This window comes from Bombina bombina, chromosome 7 (assembly GCF_027579735.1).
Source record: "Bombina bombina isolate aBomBom1 chromosome 7, aBomBom1.pri, whole genome shotgun sequence".
NCBI classification, from domain to species: domain Eukaryota; kingdom Metazoa; phylum Chordata; class Amphibia; order Anura; family Bombinatoridae; genus Bombina; species Bombina bombina.
Window position 1 is genome coordinate 354,680,030 of NC_069505.1, and position 21,638 is coordinate 354,701,667.

Here is a 21,638-nt window from a genome sequence, read left to right on the forward strand (position 1 = left end):
AAATACACCCCCCACCACACCCACAATTCAGTTTTACAAACTTTGCCTCCTATGGAGGTGGTGAAGTAAGTTTGTGCTAGATATCTACGTTGATATGCGCTTCTCAGTATGCTGAAGCCCGATTCCTCTCATAGTGCAGTGAATGACAGAGGGATGTGAAGGGAGTATTACCTATTGAATGCAATGGTCGGGGATCTATTTAATAGGTTCTCTGTTATCGGTCGTAGAGATTCATCTCCTACCTCCCTTTTCAGATCGACGATATACTCTTATATACCATTACCTCTGCTGATTCTCTTTTCAGTACTGGTTTGACTATCTACTTTATGTAGATGAGTGTCTTTTGGTAAGTATGTTTTCCTTATTAAGACACTCTTAGCTATGGTTTGGCACTTTAAATGTAAAGTTCTAAATATAATGTTTGTACTTATATTTGCCATGATGCAGGTTTATCAGTATATTTCCTTTTTTTACAGACTGTCAGTTTCATTTTGGGAAATGCACATAAAAAAAATGTAAAAAAAAATTTCTTACCTGAAATTTTTCAAATTGAATTTTTTTTCTAAATTGCGGACTGTTAGGCTTGCGGGTGCGCAAAATGCTATAATTTATTGCGTCATTCTTGGCGCGAGACTTTTTTGGCGCGAGAATTATGTTTGTTGACGTATTTTCGTAATTTCCGACGTCTTACTTGCCGCCGAAAATGTTCACGTAGTTGCGTCATCTATGACGCTCGTGTTTGTTGCCAGACTTTTGACATTATTTAAGTCTTCATGTATTTTTGCTTCTGGTTTCCAGAGGCTTATTCTGTTTGCATTTTTTCCCATTCCTAAAACTGTCATATAAGGAAATTGAGAATTTTGCTTTATATGTTCTTTTTTCTGTTACATATTGCAAGATGTCCCAATCTGACCCTGTATCAGAATCTACTTCTGGAATGCTGCTGCCTGATGTCAGTTCTACCAAAGCTAAGTGCATTTGTTGTAAACTTATGGTAACTGTTCCTCCGGCTGTAGTTTGTTAGTTGTCATGATAAACTTTCTAAAGCAGACAATATTTCCATTAGTAGTAGTCCATTACCTGTTGTTGTTCCTTCAACATCTAATGTTCAGGATATTCCTGTTAATGTGATAGAATTTGTTTCTAATTCTATTCAGAAGGCCCTGTCTGTTATACTACCTTCTAATAAACGTAAAAGGTCTTTTAAAACTTCTCATAAATTCGATGAATTTTTAGTTGAAATAATTTTTATTGTCATGGATCACATCAAATACAACATAATAAAACAGTGTGCTGGGTTACAATGTCCTAGTATTCTTAAAACAATTAAAGTTTTCAGCATCCTGTTTATATCATTTTCATAAATTTTTCTCCCCCCTTCCCTAACTCCCTCTCCACCCCCTCCCCCTCTTATCCCATTTCCCTAAACCTAAACTTCATAACTGTATACAAAGAAAAACCTTTAACTTTAAACTTTTCCCGTCGAGCAGTGACAATGTTGTAGATTTCTTTAGAACGCTATATCTATATTTAAGAAAGTTCCTATTCTCTCCAATTTAATTGCCCTAAAAAAGCCTTATTGGTTACTTAGTGTTGATCTGTATGTACCTACATATTTCTGTTTATTTAAAATCCAGTGTATCCACATGTTTTGGAATCTCTCAGATGTCCCTTGTATCCATGCAGCTGATTCTAGCATATTATAAACATCTTCAATTTTGATCATTACCTCACCCCATTCTGGAGCCCCCACTTTCCATTTTTTAGCTATACATACTCTGGTTGCTGTACATATAATATTAACCCATCTATTAGTAATTGAGTTCATTGACTCCTGGGGGATATGTAGTAAGGCCTGTGAGGCTGATAATGTAAAGGAGTCGTCTAGAATCACCTTAAATAGTTGAGAAAGCTTGTCCCATGTAGGTTGTATCTTTGGACACTCCCACCACATGTGAAAATAGGTCCCTATCCCATTACATCCCCGATAACATAATAATTCGATGAATTTTTAAATGACCGACAGCATTCTGATTTATCTATCTCTGATGAGGATCTATCTGGTTCATAAGATTCTGCCTCAGATATTGACACTGACAAATCTTCATATTTATTTAAAATGGAGTATATTCATTCTTTATTAAAAGAGGTGTTGATTGCATTAGATATGGAGGAAACTAGTCCTCTTGATATTAAAGCCAGTAAACGTTTAAATGCGGTTTTTAAACCTCATGTAGTTATTCCAGAAGTTTTTCCAGTTCTAGGGAATGGAATAGTCTGGGTACTTCATTTACTCCTTCTTCAAGGTTTAAGAGACTGTACCCTTTGCCAACTGATAGATTGGAGTTTTGGGAAAAGATCCCCAAAGTTGACGGGGCTATCTCTACTCTTGCTAAACGTACTACTATTCCTACGGCAGATAGTACTTCTTTTAAAGATCCTTTAGATAGGAAGCTTGAATCTTATCTAAGGAAGGCTTATTTATGTTCAGGACATCTTCTTAGGCCTGCTATTTCTTTGGCTGATGTTGCTGCGGCTTCAACTTTTTGGTTGGAAACTTTAGAGCAACAAGTACCATATCCTAATGTATATAGCATTGTTAGGCTAATTCAACATGCTAATAATTTCATTTGTGATGCCATTTTTGATATCATTAGAATTGATGTCAGGTATATGTCTTTAGCTATTTTAGCTAGAAGAGCTTTATGGCTTAAATCTTGGAATGCGGATATGACTTCTAAGTCAACGTTACTATCTCTATCTTTCCAAGGTAATCTATAATTTCAACTGTCACTGGGGGGAAGGGAGCTTTTTTGCCTCAGGATAAAAAATCTAAGGGTAAATTTAGGGCTGCAAACCGTTTTCGTTCCTTTCGTCAGAATAAGGAACAGAAACCTGACCCTTCCCCTAAAGGAACGGTTTCCAATTGGAAGCCTTCTCCAGTCTGGAATAAATCCAAGCCTTTTAGAAAATCAAAACCAGCCCCCAAGTTCGCATGAAGGTGCGGCCCTCATTCCAGCGCAGCTGGTAGGGGGCAGACTTCAATTTTTCAAAGATGTTTGGATCAATTCAATCCAAAATCATTGGATTCAGAACATTGTTTCTCAAGGGTAAAAAATAGGTTTCAAGGTAAGACCGCCTGTGGGAAGTTTCTTTCTCTCACGCATTCCAGTGAACACAGTAAAGGCTCAGGCTTTCCTGAAGTGTGTTTCAGACCTGGAATTATCCGGGGTAATTGTGCCAGTTCCATATCTGGAACGGGGTCTGGGGTTTTATTCAAATCTGTTCATTGTTCCAAAGAAGGAGAATTCTTTCAGACCAGTTCTGGATCTAAAAATTTTGAATCGTTATGTAAGAATACCTACATTCAAAATGGTGACTATAAGGACTATTCTGCCTTTTGTTCAGCAAGGGCATTATATGTCCACAATAGACTTACAGGATGCATATCTTCATATTCCGATTCATCCAGATCATTATCAGTTCCTGAGATTCTCTTTTCTAGACAAGCATTACCAATTTGTTGCTCTTCCTTTTGGCCTAGCAACAGCTCCAAGGATCTTTTCAAAGGTTCTCGGTGCCCTTCTCTCTGTAATCAGAGAGCAGGGTATTGCAGTGTTTCCTTATTTGGACGATATCTTGGTACTTGCTCAGTCTTTACATTCTGCAGAATCTCAGACAAATCAACTAGTATTGTTTCTTCAAAGACATGGTTGGAGGATCAATTTACCAAAAAGTTCCTTGATTCCTCAGACAAAGGTAACCTTTTTAGGATTCCAAATAGATTCAGTATCCAGGACTTTGTCTCTAACAGACAAAAGACGTCTGAAATTGGTTTGAGCCTGTCAGAACCTTCAGTCTCAGTCATTCCCTTCAGTAGCTATGTGCATGGAGGTTTTAGGTCTCATGACTGCAGCATCAGACGCGATCCCCTTTGCTCATTTTCACATGAGACCTCTTCAGTTTTGTATGCTGAACCAATGGTGCAGGGATTATACAAAGATATAACAATTAATATCCTTAAATCCCAATATTCGACTATCTCTGACTTGGTGGTTAGATCACCACCGTTTGGTTCAGGGGGCCTCTTTTGTTTGTCCAACCTGGACTGTGATTTCAACAGATGCAAATCTTTCAGGTTGGGGAGCTGTCTGGGGATCTCTGACAGCGCAGGGGGTTTGGAAATCTCAAGAGGCGAGATTAACAATCAATATTTTGGAACTCTGTGCAATTCTCAGAGCTCTTCAGTTTTGGCCTCTTCTGAAGAGAGAACCGTTTATTTGTTTTCAGACAGACAATGTCACAACTTTGGCGTATGTCAATCATCAAGGTGGGACTCACAGTCCTCATGCTATGAAAGAAGTATCTCAGATACTTGCATGGGCGGAATCCAGCTCTTGTCTAATCTCTGAGGTCCATATCCCAGGTATAGACAATTGGGAAGCGGATTATCTCAGTCGCTAGACTTTACATCCGGGAGAATGGTCTCTTCACCCAGATGTGTTTCTTCAGATTGTTCAGATGTGGGGGCTTCCAGAAATAGATCTGATGGCTTCTCATCTAAACAGGAAACTTCCCAGGTATCTGTCCAGGTCCAGGGATCCTCAGGCGGAAGTAGTGGATGCGTTGTCACTTCCTTGGAATTATCAACCTGCTTATCTCTTTCCGCCTCTAGTTCTTCTTCCAAGAGTGATTTCCAAAATCAAAATGGAGCGTTCATTTGTACTGCTGGTGGCTCCAGCATGGCCACACAGATTTTGGTATGCAGATCTTGTTCGGATGTCCAGTTGCCAACCTTGGCCACTTCCGTTAAGGCCAGACCTTCTATCTCAAGGTCCATTTTTCCATCAGGATCTCAAATCATTAAATTTGAAGGTATGGAGATTGAACGTTTAGTGCTTAGTCATAGAGGTTTCTCTGACTCAGTTATTAATACTATGTTGCAGGCTCGCAAATCTGTTTCTAGAAAGATTTATTACCGAGTTTGGAAGACTTACATTTCATGGTGTTCTTCTCATAAATTTTCTTGGCATTCTTTTAGAATTCCTAGAATTTTACAGTTTCTTCAGGATGGTTTGGATAAGGGTTTGTCTGCAAGTTCCTTGAAAGGACAAATCTCTGCTCTTTCTGTTCTGTTTCACAGAAAAATTGCTAATCTTCCTGACATTCATTGTTTTGTACAGGCTTTGGTTCGTATCAAGCCTGTCATTAAGCCAATTTCTCCTCCTTGGAGTCTTAATTTGGTTTTGAGGGCTGTACAGGCTCCTCCGTTTGAGCCTATGCATTCTCTGGACATTAAATTACTTTCTTGGAAAGTATTGTTTCTTTTGGCCATCTCTTCTGCCAGAAGAGTTTCTGAATTATCTGCTCTTTCTTGTGAGTCTCCTTTTCTGATTTTTCATCAGGATAAGGCGGTTTTGCGGACTTCTTTTAAATTTTTACCTAAAGTTGTGAATTCCAACAACATTAGTAGAGAAATTGTTGTCCCTTCGTTGTGTCCTAATCCTAAGAATTCTTTGGAAAGATCTTTACATTCTTTGGACGTGGTTAGAGCTTTGAAATATTATGTTGAAGCTACTAAAGATTTCAGAAAGACTTCTAGTCTATTTGTTATCTTTTCTGGTTCTAGGAAATGTCAGAAGACTTCGGCCATTTCTTTGGCGTCTTGGTTAAAGCTTTTGATTAATCATGCTTATTTGGAGTTGGGTAAATCCCCGCCTCAGAGGATTACGGCTCATTCTACTAGGTCAGTTTCTACGTCCTGGGCTTTTAAGAATGAAGCTTCTGTTGATCAGATTTGCAAAGCAGCAACTTGGTCTTCTTTGCATACTTTTACAAAATTCTACCATTTTGATGTTTTTTCTTTTTCTGAGTTTTTGGTAGAAAAGTTCTTCAGGCAGCTGTTTCAGTTTGATTGTTCTGCTTATAATTTCAGTTTTTTTCATTACAAAGATAAAAACTTTTTGATTTGAGTTGTGGATTCTTTTTTCAGTGGAATTTGCTGTCTTTATTTTTATCCCTCCCTCTCTAGTGACTCTTGCGTGGAGTTCCACATCTTGGGTATTTGCTATCCCATACGTCACTAGCTCATGGACTCTTGCCAATTGCATGAAAGAAAACATAATTTATGTAAGAACTTACCTGATAAATTAATTTATTTCATATTGGCAAGAGTCCATGAGGCCCACCCTTCTTGTGGTGGTTATGATTTTTTTGTATAAAGCACAATTATTCAATTCCTTGTTGATGCTTTCGCTCCTTTCTTATTACCCCACTTCTTGGCTATTCGTTAAACTGAATTGTGGGTGTGGTGGGGGTGTATTTATAGGCATTTTGAGGTTTGGGAAACTTTGCCCCTCCTGGTAGGAATGTATATCCCATACGTCACTAGCTCATGGACTCTTGCCAATATGAAAGAAATGAATTTATCAGGTAAGTTCTTACATAAATTATGTTTTTTGTTTTCTTCTTGAGCTTTGTTTTAAAACATTTAAAACATACAGTTGTGGCTGAAAGTATTGAAATGCAATAGAACATGAACTTCACTTTTGATTTATAACTTCACATTTTACTTTTACCCCTTAACGACCAGTGTCCTACCCTGTACGGACAGTCCTTGGCTTCTCTCTGCCGCAATCTTGCTCAAAATAGCGAAATCGCACTATTTCTGCATGCTCCACGGGTCGGGCACTGCAGAAATAAATTTGCATCGGACAGCGGTGGTGCCGATCGTTGGTAGGTGGGAGTGTAAGGAGGGAAGCGGGTGGGCGGCCCATCGCTGGAGAGGGGAGAGCGGAAGGGCAATAAGAGGGCTCCTTTGTGTGATCCATTGTGGGAAAGGGATCTGGGAGGGGGAAGGGGTTGGGTAATGATGGGGAGGCAGCTACACTACAGAAAAAATGGTTAATGGTTTTAAAAAAAAAAAAAAAATGCATAAATTGAGCTAAACTGGGTACTGGCAGACAGCTGCCAGTACCTAAGATGGCAGCAAACAGGTAGAGGGATGAGGGTTAGAGAGCTGTTTGAGGGGGATCAGTGAGGTTGGGAAGTAAAAGGGGATCCTACACTGCAAAAAAAAAATATTATTTTAGTACTGGCAAACTTTCTGCTAGTACTTAAGATTGGGATGGGGGAGGGAAGAGAACTGTTTGAGAGGGGTCAGGGAGGGATCAGGGGGTGGGATATGTCAGGTGGGAGGCTGATCTCTACACTAAATCTAAACTACAAGCTACATAATTAACCCCTTCACTGCTGGGCATAATACAAGTGTGGTGCACATTTAGCAGCCTTCTAATTACCAAAAAGCAATGTCAAAGCCATATATGTCTGCTATTTCTGAACAAAGGGGATCCCAGAGAAGAATTTACAACCAATGTAAATAATTTCAGTGAGAAACCTAAAATTGTTAAAAATTTTACAATTTATTTTTATTTGATTGCATTTGGCGGTGAAATGGTGGCATGAAATATACCAGAATGGGCCTAGATCAATACTTTGGGTTGTCTACTAAAAAATATATATATTTTTGATAGCTAAATATAAAAAAGGCTCTATTTCTGTTTAAATGCAGTGATGACAAAAATGCTAAAAATGCTCTGGTCTTTTGGGGAAGTTTTTGTCTGAAGTGCCCGGCCCATAAGGGGTTAAACTATAAAACAAATGAGAATGGGACAGACAAAAATATTGTTATTCCTAACCTAATATTTTGTTGCACAGCTTTTGGAGACAATAAGTGCAATCAAGAGATTTATGTAGCTCTGAATACTATTTCTACCCTTTTTGACTGGGATTTTGTCCCACTCTGCTTGAGCAAACAGATCTAGTTTTCTCATGCTTGATAGGTGCCTTTTCCAAGCTGCGAGTTTCAACTCTTTCCACAGATATTTGGAATGGTCCAGTGGTTGTTTACAATGTATGGATGACAAATGTTATTTTAATTTCAACACTTTTCAAGGGATTAAAATGCCAGGGTACCAATACTTTTGGCCACATTTGTGTTTGTTTATGAATGTAATCAACCAGGATTCCACAATGTGTGAGAATTTTTGTTGTTTTTGTTCAATTTTGCCAAAATGATAGATTCTTTAATTGTAAATGGATTGTGTGTTTTTTGTTTTTTTTTATAATCATAGTCTGTGAGAAACACAGCTAAATCCTCATATTCCACTTCACTAATAGAAGTCAACTACTGTACAAGTTTTTAATGAGGTGGTACTTGACTCTGCAACGTCTCCAATATATATTCCCCCTGACATTCAACCGGTGTTGGAGAAAATGTAGTCAGGAAGGTTCCATGTATCACATATGGTGGTCCTATCCTAGCATTCAACCATTCTGGAATTCAATAACAATAGAAATTAGAAAAATCTTGGGTAGTAATATTCCCCTAGACCCATTAGTTCTATTGTTTCATGATACCCCTAAAATGCATTCCAAAGCCCGTTTTAAACTTCTACACATAGCACTAAATAGTGCTAAGCAAGTTATTCCCTGGAAGTGAAAACAGGAGGTTGCCCCAACGGTAGGTGAGTGGTTAAACCAACTCTCACTTGACATAAAGTTGGAGAAATACCACTACCTTTCTATGAACCAAATGGACCTCTACCATGAGATCCTCTTCATATGGGAGTCAAGACCACATAATTAATTAATGAATATTGGTATTAATGTTACCCTACCTGAAAATACTAAAGTCACATGTTAAACACCAGTTGCTATGCCTTATACCAGCACCTGTGCTATCTTTCTTGTTCTTTCTAATCCTTTTCATCCGTTTATTCTTCTTTTCTTTCTCTTCTCTCCTCTATCAAATACTTGCAACGGTAGTAATGACAATTCTCCATGAGTCAATATATTGCAGCTCATTCAGTCTATTATAATAACAATTGTTGGCCTAAGAGCAATATATAAGTGCTTTTCATTTTTTTGGGCTTGTTGAGCAGCAAAGACAATAATGTATAACAAAGGAGTAAAATTATGAATGTTTTGTTTCTATTTCTGTAAGTATTTGAATAATATTTCAATAAAGCCTTTAAAAAATAATAAAAAATAATCATAGTCTGTAAGAATTTAAATTCATAATAGTAATGTATACAACTTTACTATGCTTGTGTAAAGAATAGAAAAACTGTGCTTTAAATATTCATTCACTACTCAATATATGTTTTCAATTTAATAGGCTGAATTCAAGGTTTCAGAAGGATCTGGTTACTTCTTTATTAACAGCAGCATTTCGAATATTGTAACTACATCATTTCAAGAGACAAAGGGGATTGTCACTGTAAGTACTTTATTAATATAAAATAGTTTTTACTACTTGTTTGCTGTACTTTCTCATGGACTGACAGACTTAAGTCTTAATTTGCAGTAATTTGTCAAGCGCTACTGTTCTATATTCCATTTGTTTTCACTCTGGCCAAAGTTGTTTTTTTTTTTTTTTTGGGGGGGGGTTGTGATTTTTTTTTTTTTTTTTTTTTTTTTTTTTAAATATTGACAAAATTATTTTCTACAGACATTGTTGCCCATTCCAGTAATTTAATAAAGACAATATTTACCCCAAAATGTAAACCACTTAGGTCATATATATGCAATAATAAAAGGCATTTAACATACCTATAACATAGCACCCAACTGTCACAGGTTGAGAGGTATGGCCGCTTCCCATCTGCAGCTTCTGGTTGTCCAGTTTTAATGGACTTACAAACTCCACCCACTATATCCTATCTTTCTCTTGTAAGGTGTATCCAGTCCACGGATCATCCATTACTTGTGGGATATTCTCATTCCCAACAGGAAGTTGCAAGAGGACACCCAACAGCAGAGCTGTAATATAGCTCCTCCCCTAACTGTCATAGCCAGTCATTCTCTTGCAACTCTCAACAAGCTAGGTCGTTGTAGGAGAGAGTGGTTAAATATAGCTAGTTTATTTTCTTCAATCAAAAGTTTGTTATTTTTAAATAGTACCGGAGTTGTGCTATTTTATCTCAGGCAGTAAATAGAAGAAGAATCTGCCTGAGGTTTCTATGATCTTAGCAGGTTGTAACTAAGATCCATTGCTGTTCTCACATATGTCTGAGGGAATTACACAGATGAGGTAACTTCAGCGAGAGAATGGCGTGCAGTTTATTCTGCTATCAGGTATGTGCAGTTATAATTTTTTCTAGAGATGGAAAACACTACAGGGAGTGCAGAATTATTAGGCAAGTTGTATTTTTGAGGATTAATTTTATTATTGAACAACAACCATGTTCTCAATGAACCCAAAAAACTCATTAATATCAAAGCTGAATATTTTTGGAAGTAGTTTTTAGTTTGTTTTTAGTTTTAGCTATTTTAGGGGGATATCTGTGTGTGCAGGTGACTATTACTGTGCATAATTATTAGGCAACTTAACAAAAAACAAATATATACCCATTTCAATTATTTATTTTTACCAGTGAAACCAATATAACATCTCAACATTCACAAATATACATTTCTGACATTCAAAAACAAAACAAAAACAAATCAGCGACCAATATAGCCACCTTTCTTTGCAAGGACACTCAAAAGCCTGCCATCTATGGATTCTGTTTTGATCTGTTCACCATCAACATTGCGTGCAGCAGCAACCACAGCCTCCCAGACACTGTTCAGAGAGGTGTACTGTTTTCCCTCCTTGTAAATCTCACATTTGATGATGGACCACAGGTTCTCAATGGGGTTCAGATCAGATGAACAAGGAGGCCATGTCATTAGATTTTCTTCTTTTATACCCTTTCTTGCCAGCCACGCTGTGGAGTACTTGGACGCGTGTGATGGAGCATTGTCCTGCATGAAAATCATGTTTTTCTTGAAGGATGCAGACTTCTTCCTGTACCACTGCTTGAAGAAGGTGTCTTCCAGAAACTGGCAGTAGGACTGGGAGTTGAGCTTGACTCCATCCTCAACCCGAAAAGGCCCCACAAGCTCATCTTTGATGATACCAGCCCAAACCAGTACTCCACCTCCACCTTGCTGGCGTCTGAGTCAGACTGGAGCTCTCTGCCCTTTACCAATCCAGCCACGGGCCCATCCATCTGGCCCATCAAGACTCACTCTGATTTCATCAGTCCATAAAACCTTAGAAAAATCAGTCTTGAGATTTTTCTTGGCCCAGTCTTGACATTTCAGCTTGTGTGTCTTGTTCAGTGGTGGTCGTCTTTCAGCCTTTCTTACCTTGGCCATGTCTCTGAGTATTGCACACCTTGTGCTTTTGGGCATTCCAGTGATGTTGCAGCTCTGAAATATGGCCAAACTGGTGGCAAGTGGCATCTTGGCAGCTGCACGCTTGACTTTTCTCAGTTCATGGGCAGTTATTTTGCGCCTTGGTTTTTCCACACGCTTCTTGCGACCCTGTTGACTATTTTGAATGAAACGCTTGATTGTTCAATGATCACGCTTCAGAAGCTTTGCAATTTTAAGAGTGCTGCATCCCTCTGCAAGATATCTCACTATTTTTGACTTTTCTGAGCCTGTCAAGTCCTTCTTTTGACCCATTTTGCCAAAGGAAAGGAAGTTGCCTAATAATTATGCACACCTGATATAGGGTGTTGATGTCATTAGACCACACCCCTTCTCATTACAGAGATGCACATCACCTAATATGCTTAATTGGTAGTAGGCTTTCGAGCCTATACAGCTTGGAGTAAGACAACATGCATAAAGAGGATGATGTGGTCAAAATACTAATTTGCCTAATAATTCTGCACTCCCTGTAGAAAATGCTGCTGATACCGGATTAATGTAAGTTAAGCCTGAATACAGTGATTTAATAACGACTGGTATCATGCTTACTCCCAGGGGTAATACCCTTATGATATTGCAATATAAAACGTTTGCTGGCATGTTTAATAGTTTTTATATATGCTTTGGTGATAAAACTTTATTGGGGCCTAGTTTTTTTCCACATGGCTGGCTTAAATTTTGACTAGAAACAGTTTACTGAGGCTTTCCAATGTTATAGTATAAAAGTTACAGTTGGTGCAGTTAAAATTACAAACTGTGACATCCAGCTTCCCTCAGGAGTCCCCTGTATGCTATAGGACATCTCTAAAGGGCTCAAAGGCTTTCCAAAGTCGTTTATTGGGGAAGGTAGGACCACAGCTCGCTGTGGCAGTTGGTTGTGACTGTTAAAAAAGTCTATTTCGTTTTTTTGATCCGTTTTTTGAAATAAGGGGTTAATCATCCATTTGCAAGTGGATGCAATGCTCTGCTAGCCTATTACATACACTGTAAAAATTTTGTTTGATTTACTGCATTTTTTCACTGTTTTTCAAATTCTGACAAAATTTGTTTCTCTTAAAGGCACAGTACCGTTTTTTATATTTGCTTGTTAACTTGATTTAAAGTGTTTTCCAAGCTTGCTAGTCTCATTGCTAGTCTGTATAAATATGTCTGACATTAAAGAAACTCCTTGTTCATTATGTTTAAAAGCCATGGTGGAACCCCCTCTTAGAATGTGTACCAAATGTACTGATTTCATTGTATGTAATAAAGATCATATTCTTTTTTTAAAAAATTATCACCAGAGGAATCTGACGAGGGGAAAGTTATGCCGACTAACTCTCCCCACGTGTCACACCCTTTGACTCCCGCCCAAGGGACTCCCGCTCAAATGGCGCCAAGTACATCTAGGGCGCCCATATCGTTTACTTTACAAGACATGGCGGCAGTCATGGATAATACACTGTCAGCGGTATTAGCCAGACTACCTGAACTTAGAGGTTAGCAAGATAGCTCTGGGGTGAGACAAAATGCAGAGCATACTGACGCTTTAAGAAACATGTCTGATACTGCCTCACAATATGCAGAAGCTGAGGAAGGAGAGCTTCAGTCAGTGGGTGATGTTAATGACTCAGGAAAGATACATGATTCTTATATTTCTACATTTAAATTTAAGCTTAAACATCTCCGCGTGTTGCTTAGGGAGGTTTTAGCTGCTCTGAATGACTGTGATACCATTGCAGTGCCAGAGAAATTGTGTAGACTGGATAAATGCTTTGCAGTGCCGGTGTGTACTGATGTTTTTCCAATACCTAAAAGGTTTACAGAAATTATTAATAAGGAATGGGATAGACCAGGTGTGCCGTTCTCTTCCCCTCCTATTTTTAGAAAAATGTTTTCCAATAGACGCCACCACACGGGACTTATGGCAGACAGTCCGTAAGGTGGAGGGAGCAGTTTCTACTCTAGCAAAGCGTACTACTATCCCTGTCGAGGACAGTTGTGCTTTTTTAGATCCAATGGATAAAAAATTAGAAGGTTACCTTAAGAAAATATTTATTCAACAAGGTTTTATCCTACAGCCCATTGCATGCATTGCCCCTGTCACTGCTGCTGCGGTGTACTGGTTTGAGTCTCTGGAAGAGGCTTTACAGGTAGCAACTCCTTTGGATGACATACTTGGCAAACTTAAAGCACTTAAGCTAACCAATTATTTTATATCTGATGCCATTGTTCATTTGAATAAACTAATGGCTAAGAATTCTGGTTTTGCTATACAGGCGCGCAGAGCGCTATGGCTTAAATCATGGTCAGCTGACGTGACTTTAAAATCTAAGCTACTTAACATTCCCTTCAAGGGGCAGACCCTATTCGGGCCTGGTTTGAAGGAGATTATTGCTGATATCACGGGAGGAAAAGGTTGTGCCCTTCCTCAGGACAGGTCCAAATCTAGGGCCAAACAGTATAATTTTTGTGCCTTTCGAAACTTCAAGGCAGGTGTGGCATCAACTTCCTCTAATAATAAACAAGATGGAACTTTTGCTCAATCCAAGACGGTCTGGAGACCAAACCAGACCTGGAAAAAAGGTAAGCAGGTCAAAAAGCCTGCTGCTGCCTCTAAGACAGCATGAAGGAACGACCCCCTATCCGGTAACGGATCTAGTAGGGGGCAGACTTTCACTCTTCGCCCAGGCGTGGGCAAGAGATGTTCAGGATCCCTGGGCGTTGGAAATTATATCCCATGGATATCTTCTGGACTTCAAAGCTTCCCCCCCAAAAGGGAGATTTCACCTTTCACAATTATCTGCAAACCAGATAAAGAGAGAGGCAATCTTACACTGTGTACGAGACCTCCTAGTTATGGGAGTGATCCATCCAGTTCCAAAGGAGGAACAGGAACAGGGTTTTTACTCAAATCTGTTTGTGGTTCCCAAAAAAGAGGGAACCTTCAGACCGATTTTGGATCTAAAGATCTTAAACAAATTCCTCAAAGTTCTGTCGTTCAAGATGGAAACTATTCGTACCATCCTACCACTGATCCAGGAGGGTCAATATATGACTACAGTGGATCTAAAGGATGCTTATCTTCACATTCCGATACACAAAGATCATCATCGGTTTCTCAGGTTTGCCTTTCAAGACAGGCATTACCAGTTGTAGCTCTTCCCTTTGGATTAGCTACAGCCCCAAGAATCTTTACAAAGGTTCTAGGGTCGCTTTTGGCGGTCCTAAGGCCGCGGGGCATAGCAGTAGCCCCTTATTTAGATGACATCCTTATACAGGCGTCAAACTTCCAAATTGCCAAGTCTCATATGGACGTAGTACTGGCATTTCTGAGGTCGCATGGGTGGAAAGTGAACGAGGAAAAGTGTTCTCTATCCCCACTCACAAGAGTTTCCTTTCTAGGGACTCTGATAGATTCTGTAGAAATGAAAATTTACCTTGACGGAGTCCAGGTTATCAAAGCTTCTAAATTCCTGTCGGGTTCTTCATTCCATTCCGCGCCCTTTGGTGGCTTAATGGTAGCGGCAATGGACATAGTGCCGTTTGCACGCTTACACTATGCAGGCTCAGTCAGTGGAGCGGGGATTACACAGATTTGGCCCCTCAACTGTATCTGGACCAAGAGACCAGGGATCCTCTTCCCTGGTGGCTATCTCGGGTCCATCTGTCCAAAGGTATGAACTTCGCAGGCCAGATTGGACTATTGTAACAACAGATGCCAGCCTTCTAGGTTGGGGTGCAGTCTGGAACTCCCTGAAGGCTCAGGGATCGTGGACTCAGGAGGAGTCTCTCCTTCCAATAAATATTCTGGAACTAAGAGCGATATTCAAGGCTCTTCAGGTTTGGCCTCAGTTAGCAACTCTGAGGTACATCAGATTTCAGTCGGTCAACATCACGACTGTAGCTTACATCAACCATCGAGGGGGAACAAGAAGTTCCCTAGAGATGTTAGTAGTTTAAAAAACAATTCACTGGGCAGAGATTCACTCTTGCCACCTATCACCTATCCATATCCCAGGTGTAGAGCACTGGGAGGCGGATTTTCTAAGTCGTCAGACTTTTCATCCGGGAGAGTGGGAACTCCATCCGTAGGTATTTGCACAACTGATTCACCGTTGGGGCAAACCAGAACTGGATCTCATGGCGTCTTGCCAGAACGCCAAGCTTCCGTGTTACAGATCCAGGTCCAGGGATCCCAAGGCGACACTGATAGATACTCTAGCAGCGCCCTGGTCTTTCAACCTGACTTATGTGTTTCCACCGTTTCCTCTGCTCCCTCGACTGATTGCCAAGATCAAGCAGGAGAGAGCATTGGTGATTCTGATAGCACCTGCGTGGCCACGCAGGACCTGGTATGCAGATCTAGTGGACATGTCATCCTTTCCACCATGGTCTCTGCCTCTGAGACAGGACCTTCTACTTCAGGGTCCTTTCAACCATCCAAATCTAATTTCTCTGAGGCTGACTGCCTGGAGATTGAACGCTTGATTTTATCAAAGCGTGGCTTCTCCGAGTCAGTTATTGATACCTTAATACAGGCACGAAAGCCTGTCACCAGGAAAATTTACCATAAGGTATGGCGTAGATATCTTTATTGGTGTGAATCCAAGGGTTACTCATGGAGTAAGGTCAGGATTCTTAGGATTTTATCTTTTCTCCAAGAAGGTTTGGAAAAAGGATTGTCAGCTAGTTTCTTAAAGGGACAGATTTTTGCTCTGTCTATTCTTTTGCACTAGCATCTGGCAGATGTTCCAGACGTTCAGGCATTTTGTCAGGCTTTAGTTAGAATCAAGCCTGTGTTTAAACCTGTTGCTCCACCATAGATCCTAAACTTGGTTCTTAAGGTTCTTCAAGGAGTTCCGTTTGAACCTCTTCATTCCATAGATATCAAACTTTTATCTTGGGAAGTTCTTTTTTTTTTTTTTGGTAGCTATTTCCTCGGCTCGTAGAGTCTCTGAGCTATCTGCCTTACAATGTGATTCTCCTTATCTGATTTTTCATACGGATAAGGTAGTCCTGCGTACCAAACTTGGGTTCTTACCTAAGGTGGTATCTAACAAGAATATCAATCAAGAGATTGTGGTTCCATCCTTGTGTTACACAATCTGGACGTGGTCCGTGCTTTAAAGTTTTACTTACAAGCTACTAAAGATTTTCGTCAAACATCTGCTTTGTTTGTTGTCTACTCTGGACAGAGGAGAGGTCAAAAGGCTTTGGCAACCTCTTTTTCTTTTTGGCTAAGAAGCTTAATCCGCTTAGCCTTTGAGACTGCTGGACAGCAGCCTCCTGAAAGGATTACAGCTCATTCCACTAGAGCTCGGGCTTCCACTTGGGCCTTTAAAAATGAGGCTTCTGTTGAACAGATTTGCAAGGCGGCGACTTGGTCTTCGCTTCATACTTTTTCAAAATTTTACAAATTTGATACTTTTGCTTCTTTGGAGGCTATATTTGGGAGAAAGGTTTTACAGGCAGTGGTTTCTTCCATTTAAGTTCCTGCCTTGTCCCTCCCTTCATCCGTGTACTTTAGCTTTGGTATTGGTATCCCACAAGTAATGAATGATCCGTGGACTGGATACACCTTACAAGAGAAAACACAATTTATGCTTACCTGATAAATTTATTTCTCTTGTGGTGTATCCAGTCCACGGCCCGCCCTGTCATTTTAAGGCAGGTAATTTTTAAATTTAAACTACAGTAACCACTACACCCTATGGTTCCTCCTTTCTCGGCTTGTTTTCGGTCGAATGACTGGCTATGACAGTTAGGGGAGGAGCTATATTACAGCTCTGCTGTTGGGTGTCCTCTTGCAACTTCCTGTTGGGAATGAGAATATCCCACAAGTATTGGATGATCCGTGGACTGGATACACCACAAGAGAAATAAATTTATCAGGTAAGCATAAATTGTGTTTTTCACTCCCACATGTGGCCCCACCCATGACATACTGTTGGGCCATTGTCCACAATCTGTTTTGTTGATGACTACTGCAAGATTTGCAGTCAATATAGCATTCTCAATACCACCGATATCTAACATGGCTGGTTGGGGGTTGGGTGTTGGGGGAATGCCTTGTTCAAATCCTAAAGTAATGATCAGTATAGCATTATTTCTCATCACCTTAAATGTGTCAATGGCTGCTTCTTGCAACTTTTTCCTCTCAAGAGGTATATTTCTTTTGTTTTGTTCCATTTATAATCAAATAACTTATATGTTAGCAGTTGTCTGTTAATAATTATTCTAGGTTTTGAAAGGGCTGTTTCCCTTTATTGGATACCCGTTGCCTTGAAGAACCCCCTTCACTGAAGGGTGCGGGACAGAAACAAACCCTGCCCACATAGACTTAAATATAAGTGAACCCCCTAACAAACTACCCCATTTTTAGTTTTCTGTCGAGGTATGGACAGGAAGCTGACTCCTTCCTTTCCAGTTATTTTGGGCCATCATCTTGGTTGAGGCTTTATATAATGCAGCGGCTTTATATAATGCAGCAGCGGTGAAGATGTGTCCAGTGTTTGGAATGCCTTTATTTCATGGTTTCAGTTTGTGTCAATGAAGTCAGTGTGCCTGTCGCCCTTTCTCTGAGTACTGCCATCTTGGTTGCTGAGGAGACAAAGACACCTCAGCAAGAGCTTAATTATGCCTCCCACTCCCCCAGTCATTCAGCCAAGGTAATAAGGAAAAAGTAGTAGAAACACAGGGGATATACCCGTAGGTGCATGAAGGTTATAAAAATAAATGCCGCCTAAAAAATAACTCAAGGCGGGTCGTGGATTCCTTTCATTACTTTTAGGAAAACAATACCCAAGCCAGAGAGGAAACATAATGGACAGGGAGGGAAAAGCAAGGCAGATGGACATAAACTGAAGACATCATCGCTTGAAGCATTATTCTCTCAAAAGAAGCCTCAGCTGAGGCAAAAACATCAAACTTGTAAAATTTTGAAAAAGTATGCAAAGAGGACCAAGTAGCCGCCTTACAGATTTGTTCCATGGATGTTTCGTTCTTAAAAATCCAGGAAAAAGAGACAGCCCGGGTAGAGTGAGCCATAATCATCTCGGGTCTGCTACCCAGCTTCCTCATAAGCAATAAGCAAACTAAATGATATTCCTCAACCACCGGTGTACACTACAAACAAGGAAGAAGATTGACAAAATTCCTTGGTAGCCGGAAGATAGAATCTTAAGGCACACATCACATCCAGGTTGTGTAGAAGATGCTCCTTATGAGAAGAAGGATTAGGACAAAAGAAGGATCTATGATCTCCTGATTGATATTGCAGTCAGAGACCACCTTAGGAAAAAATCCTAATTTGGTACGACGAACAGTCTTATTCACATGCAAAAGATAAGGAAGATCACACTGTAAGGCAGATAATTCCACAACTTTACGAGCAAAATAAATAGCCAACAGAAACAAACTTTTCAAGATAAAAGTTTAATATCAACAGAATTCATAGGCTTAAACAGAGCCCTTTTGAACAACACAAAGAACCAAATTAAGACTCCAAGGAGGAGCAACAGGTAAAAACACAGACCAGATTCCAACCAAGGCCTGAACAAAGGACTGAACATCCGGAAGATTAGCTAACTTTTTGTGTAGCAAGACAGACAGGGCAGAAATCTGGCCCTTGAGAACCAGCAGACAAACCTTCCTCCAAACCCTCTTGGAGAAACAACCGATTCCGGGGAACTTTCACCTTGTACCAAGGTAAATCTTGAGCCTCGCACCAGGATAGGTAGGTGCACCACACCTTGAGATACATTTGACAAGACACCGCCTTGCGAACCTGAATCAGAGTATCAAAGACCCTATCAGAAAAATCTCGATTAGATAGAACTAGACGTTCAATCTCCAAGCAGTCAGTCTCAGAACATCTAGATTTTGATTAAATAATGGACCTTGAGTAGAAGGTCCTTCCTCAGAGGCTGTGACCCTGGGGAGAAGAGCAAAAGGAGGGAACAAAGAAATATGTCTAAACCTCAATCTCGACCCATATCTGGTCAGATGAGAATGACTGTCTGTTAAGGAAGTTCACCTTTAAATTGTCCACTTCCGGAATAACAATGGTCGAAATGACAATTGTGTGACTCTGCCCACTGAAGAATGCGAGAGACTTCCTTCATAATTAGGGAGCTACTTGATCCGTCCTGATGATTGATATAAGCTATAGATGGTATCTCTGTTCGGATTCTGATAAACCTGGCTGAACGAAGTTGAGACCACGCCATCAGAGCATTGAAGATGACTTGAAACTCTAGAATGTAAATGGGGAGGACAGACTCCTCTGGCGATTAGATTCCCTGAGCTCCCAGGGAACCCCAGACTGACCCCCAGCCCAGAATGCTGGTATCCGAGGTCACAATCTGTCAATATGGACTCAAAAAACATGAGCCTAGGGACAGATGATCCTGACAGAGCCACCAGGAGAAATCTCTCCTGGTAGCTCTGTCAGGATCATCTGTCCCTAAACTCATGTTTCGGATTGTCCAGGACGATCAGTTGAGATAGATCAGAATTGCAAGAGCATACATAGTTGTAGAGATCACAGATGAAAGCAAGCAAAAGGAATAATGTCCATGGTAGCCACCATAAGACCAACTACTTCCATGCATTGCGGCACTGAAGGGCGTGCAGAAGATTGAAGTGAGAGACAAGTCGAGAGAAGTCTGGATAATATCAGATCTGTCAGGAATATTTTCATGGAAATCTAATCTATGATTGTTTCCAGAAAACAAACCCTGGTATTTGGGAATAGGGAACTCTTGTCCAGATTTATCTTTCACGCAAGGTCTCGGAGGAGACAAAAAATAGTCTGTGAGAGATCTTATCAAAAGTAAAGATGGAGCCTGAACCAGATATTTTCCATTTAAGTAACCACAGTGATTCCTCACGTCCTCCACCACTAAAAGAGCCCCCTGTACCCTTGTGAAGATCCTGGGAGCTGAGGCGAGACCAAAAGGAAGGACTACAAATTGAAAATGAACCCTGTGAATTTGAACTTGAAGGCATGCATCGGTCAGGTCTATAGTGATCAAGAACTGACCTTCTAGAACCAATGGAAGAATGGATCTGATAGTCTCCATCTAGAAGGACGGAACCTTGAGAAATTAGACTAGACAACTTAAGTCCAGAATTGGACGAAAAGTTCCCTCTTTCTAGGGAACCAAGAAAAGGTTTGCATTAATAGAGAGGGGAACCAGAATGTACCCACTGGTGCAAGCAAAAATCTCAGATAAAACACCCTCTAAATAAAAGGTAACCACAATCTCCTGCTACAGAATCTAGAGAATAAAAATACATAGGATATGAGTTTGTGGAACAAAAACTTTATAATGCTGACAAAGATTTAAAACTGAGAACTTATGTCAATTAAAATTACACACTGGTAAGGATAATAGATTTCAGATATGCACATATTCTAAATAATGTAATTATAAACAGTATACATACAGTATATATATATATATATATATATATATATATATATATATATATATATATATATATATATATCACAGTAGAGCACTCTCACTTAAAAGCACAACTGGCAGGGTGATAGTACAGAATGAATAATAGTAACAGAAAACTTGCACAGGCTGGTCTTTTTTAACACACTCTTTTACTGTGAAAAGTAGTAACGTTTCAGGGAAAATGATCCCCTTCCTCAGACACAGTGTATATGTTTTGTCTACTTTTCACAGTAAAAGAGTGTGTTAAAAAAGACCAGTGAGTGCAATTTTTTTGTTACTATTATTTATATATATATATATATATATATATATATATATATATATATATATATATATAGACATATGTATAAAAAGAGGCAGCCCTCTAGACATTTTCCAAGGCCTCTAGATGTCAGCAAAGATCACATAATAAACAGGGATAACCTGAACTTAAAGTTCATATTTCTAAATTAGTTATATTAAAATAACTAATATCAGTAGAGGACATGCAAACTACTTTTTTCCAAAGTGAGCAGCAGCGTAGAGCAAACTTTGAATGTCTGAAAACCTGCATAATACTTGTAGGAGTACTAAGCACTTATTCACTTTGTTTTGTATTATTACATTTTCAACTGTCATTTGTCAGTGAAGCTGTCACCCTGCAATACACAAAGGCTTAAATAATAAGAGATAACACACAAGGATGATTTAAAAGCTCTCTGATGGTTTAGCCACTGCAGAGCTTTATGTCCCCCCAATTAACAGCGACCAGATGGTGGAACATACCAGGGAATCCCTGTAAAAAAAACCCACCTGTTCTAAGCTCTCAGAGGAACTTAAGTGGGACTAAATATAAAATAATTCACAGTCACACAGGGAATTTACATTAAAAGATGCTAATCCTCAGCAACTAAGTAAGATGTACAGAGTTAGAGTACATAG

At 39.7% G+C, this 21,638-nt stretch overlaps 1 protein-coding gene across 1 annotated transcript in view; it reads left to right on the forward strand.

Annotated features, from left to right (window-relative positions):
• NUP210 (nucleoporin 210) overlaps positions 1-21,638 on the forward strand; it is a 1,597,588-nt gene that overhangs the window by 691,669 nt on the left and 884,281 nt on the right. The window contains 1 exon segment of the mRNA XM_053721041.1: positions 9,179-9,280. Coding sequence (XP_053577016.1) covers positions 9,179-9,280 — 102 coding nt within the window.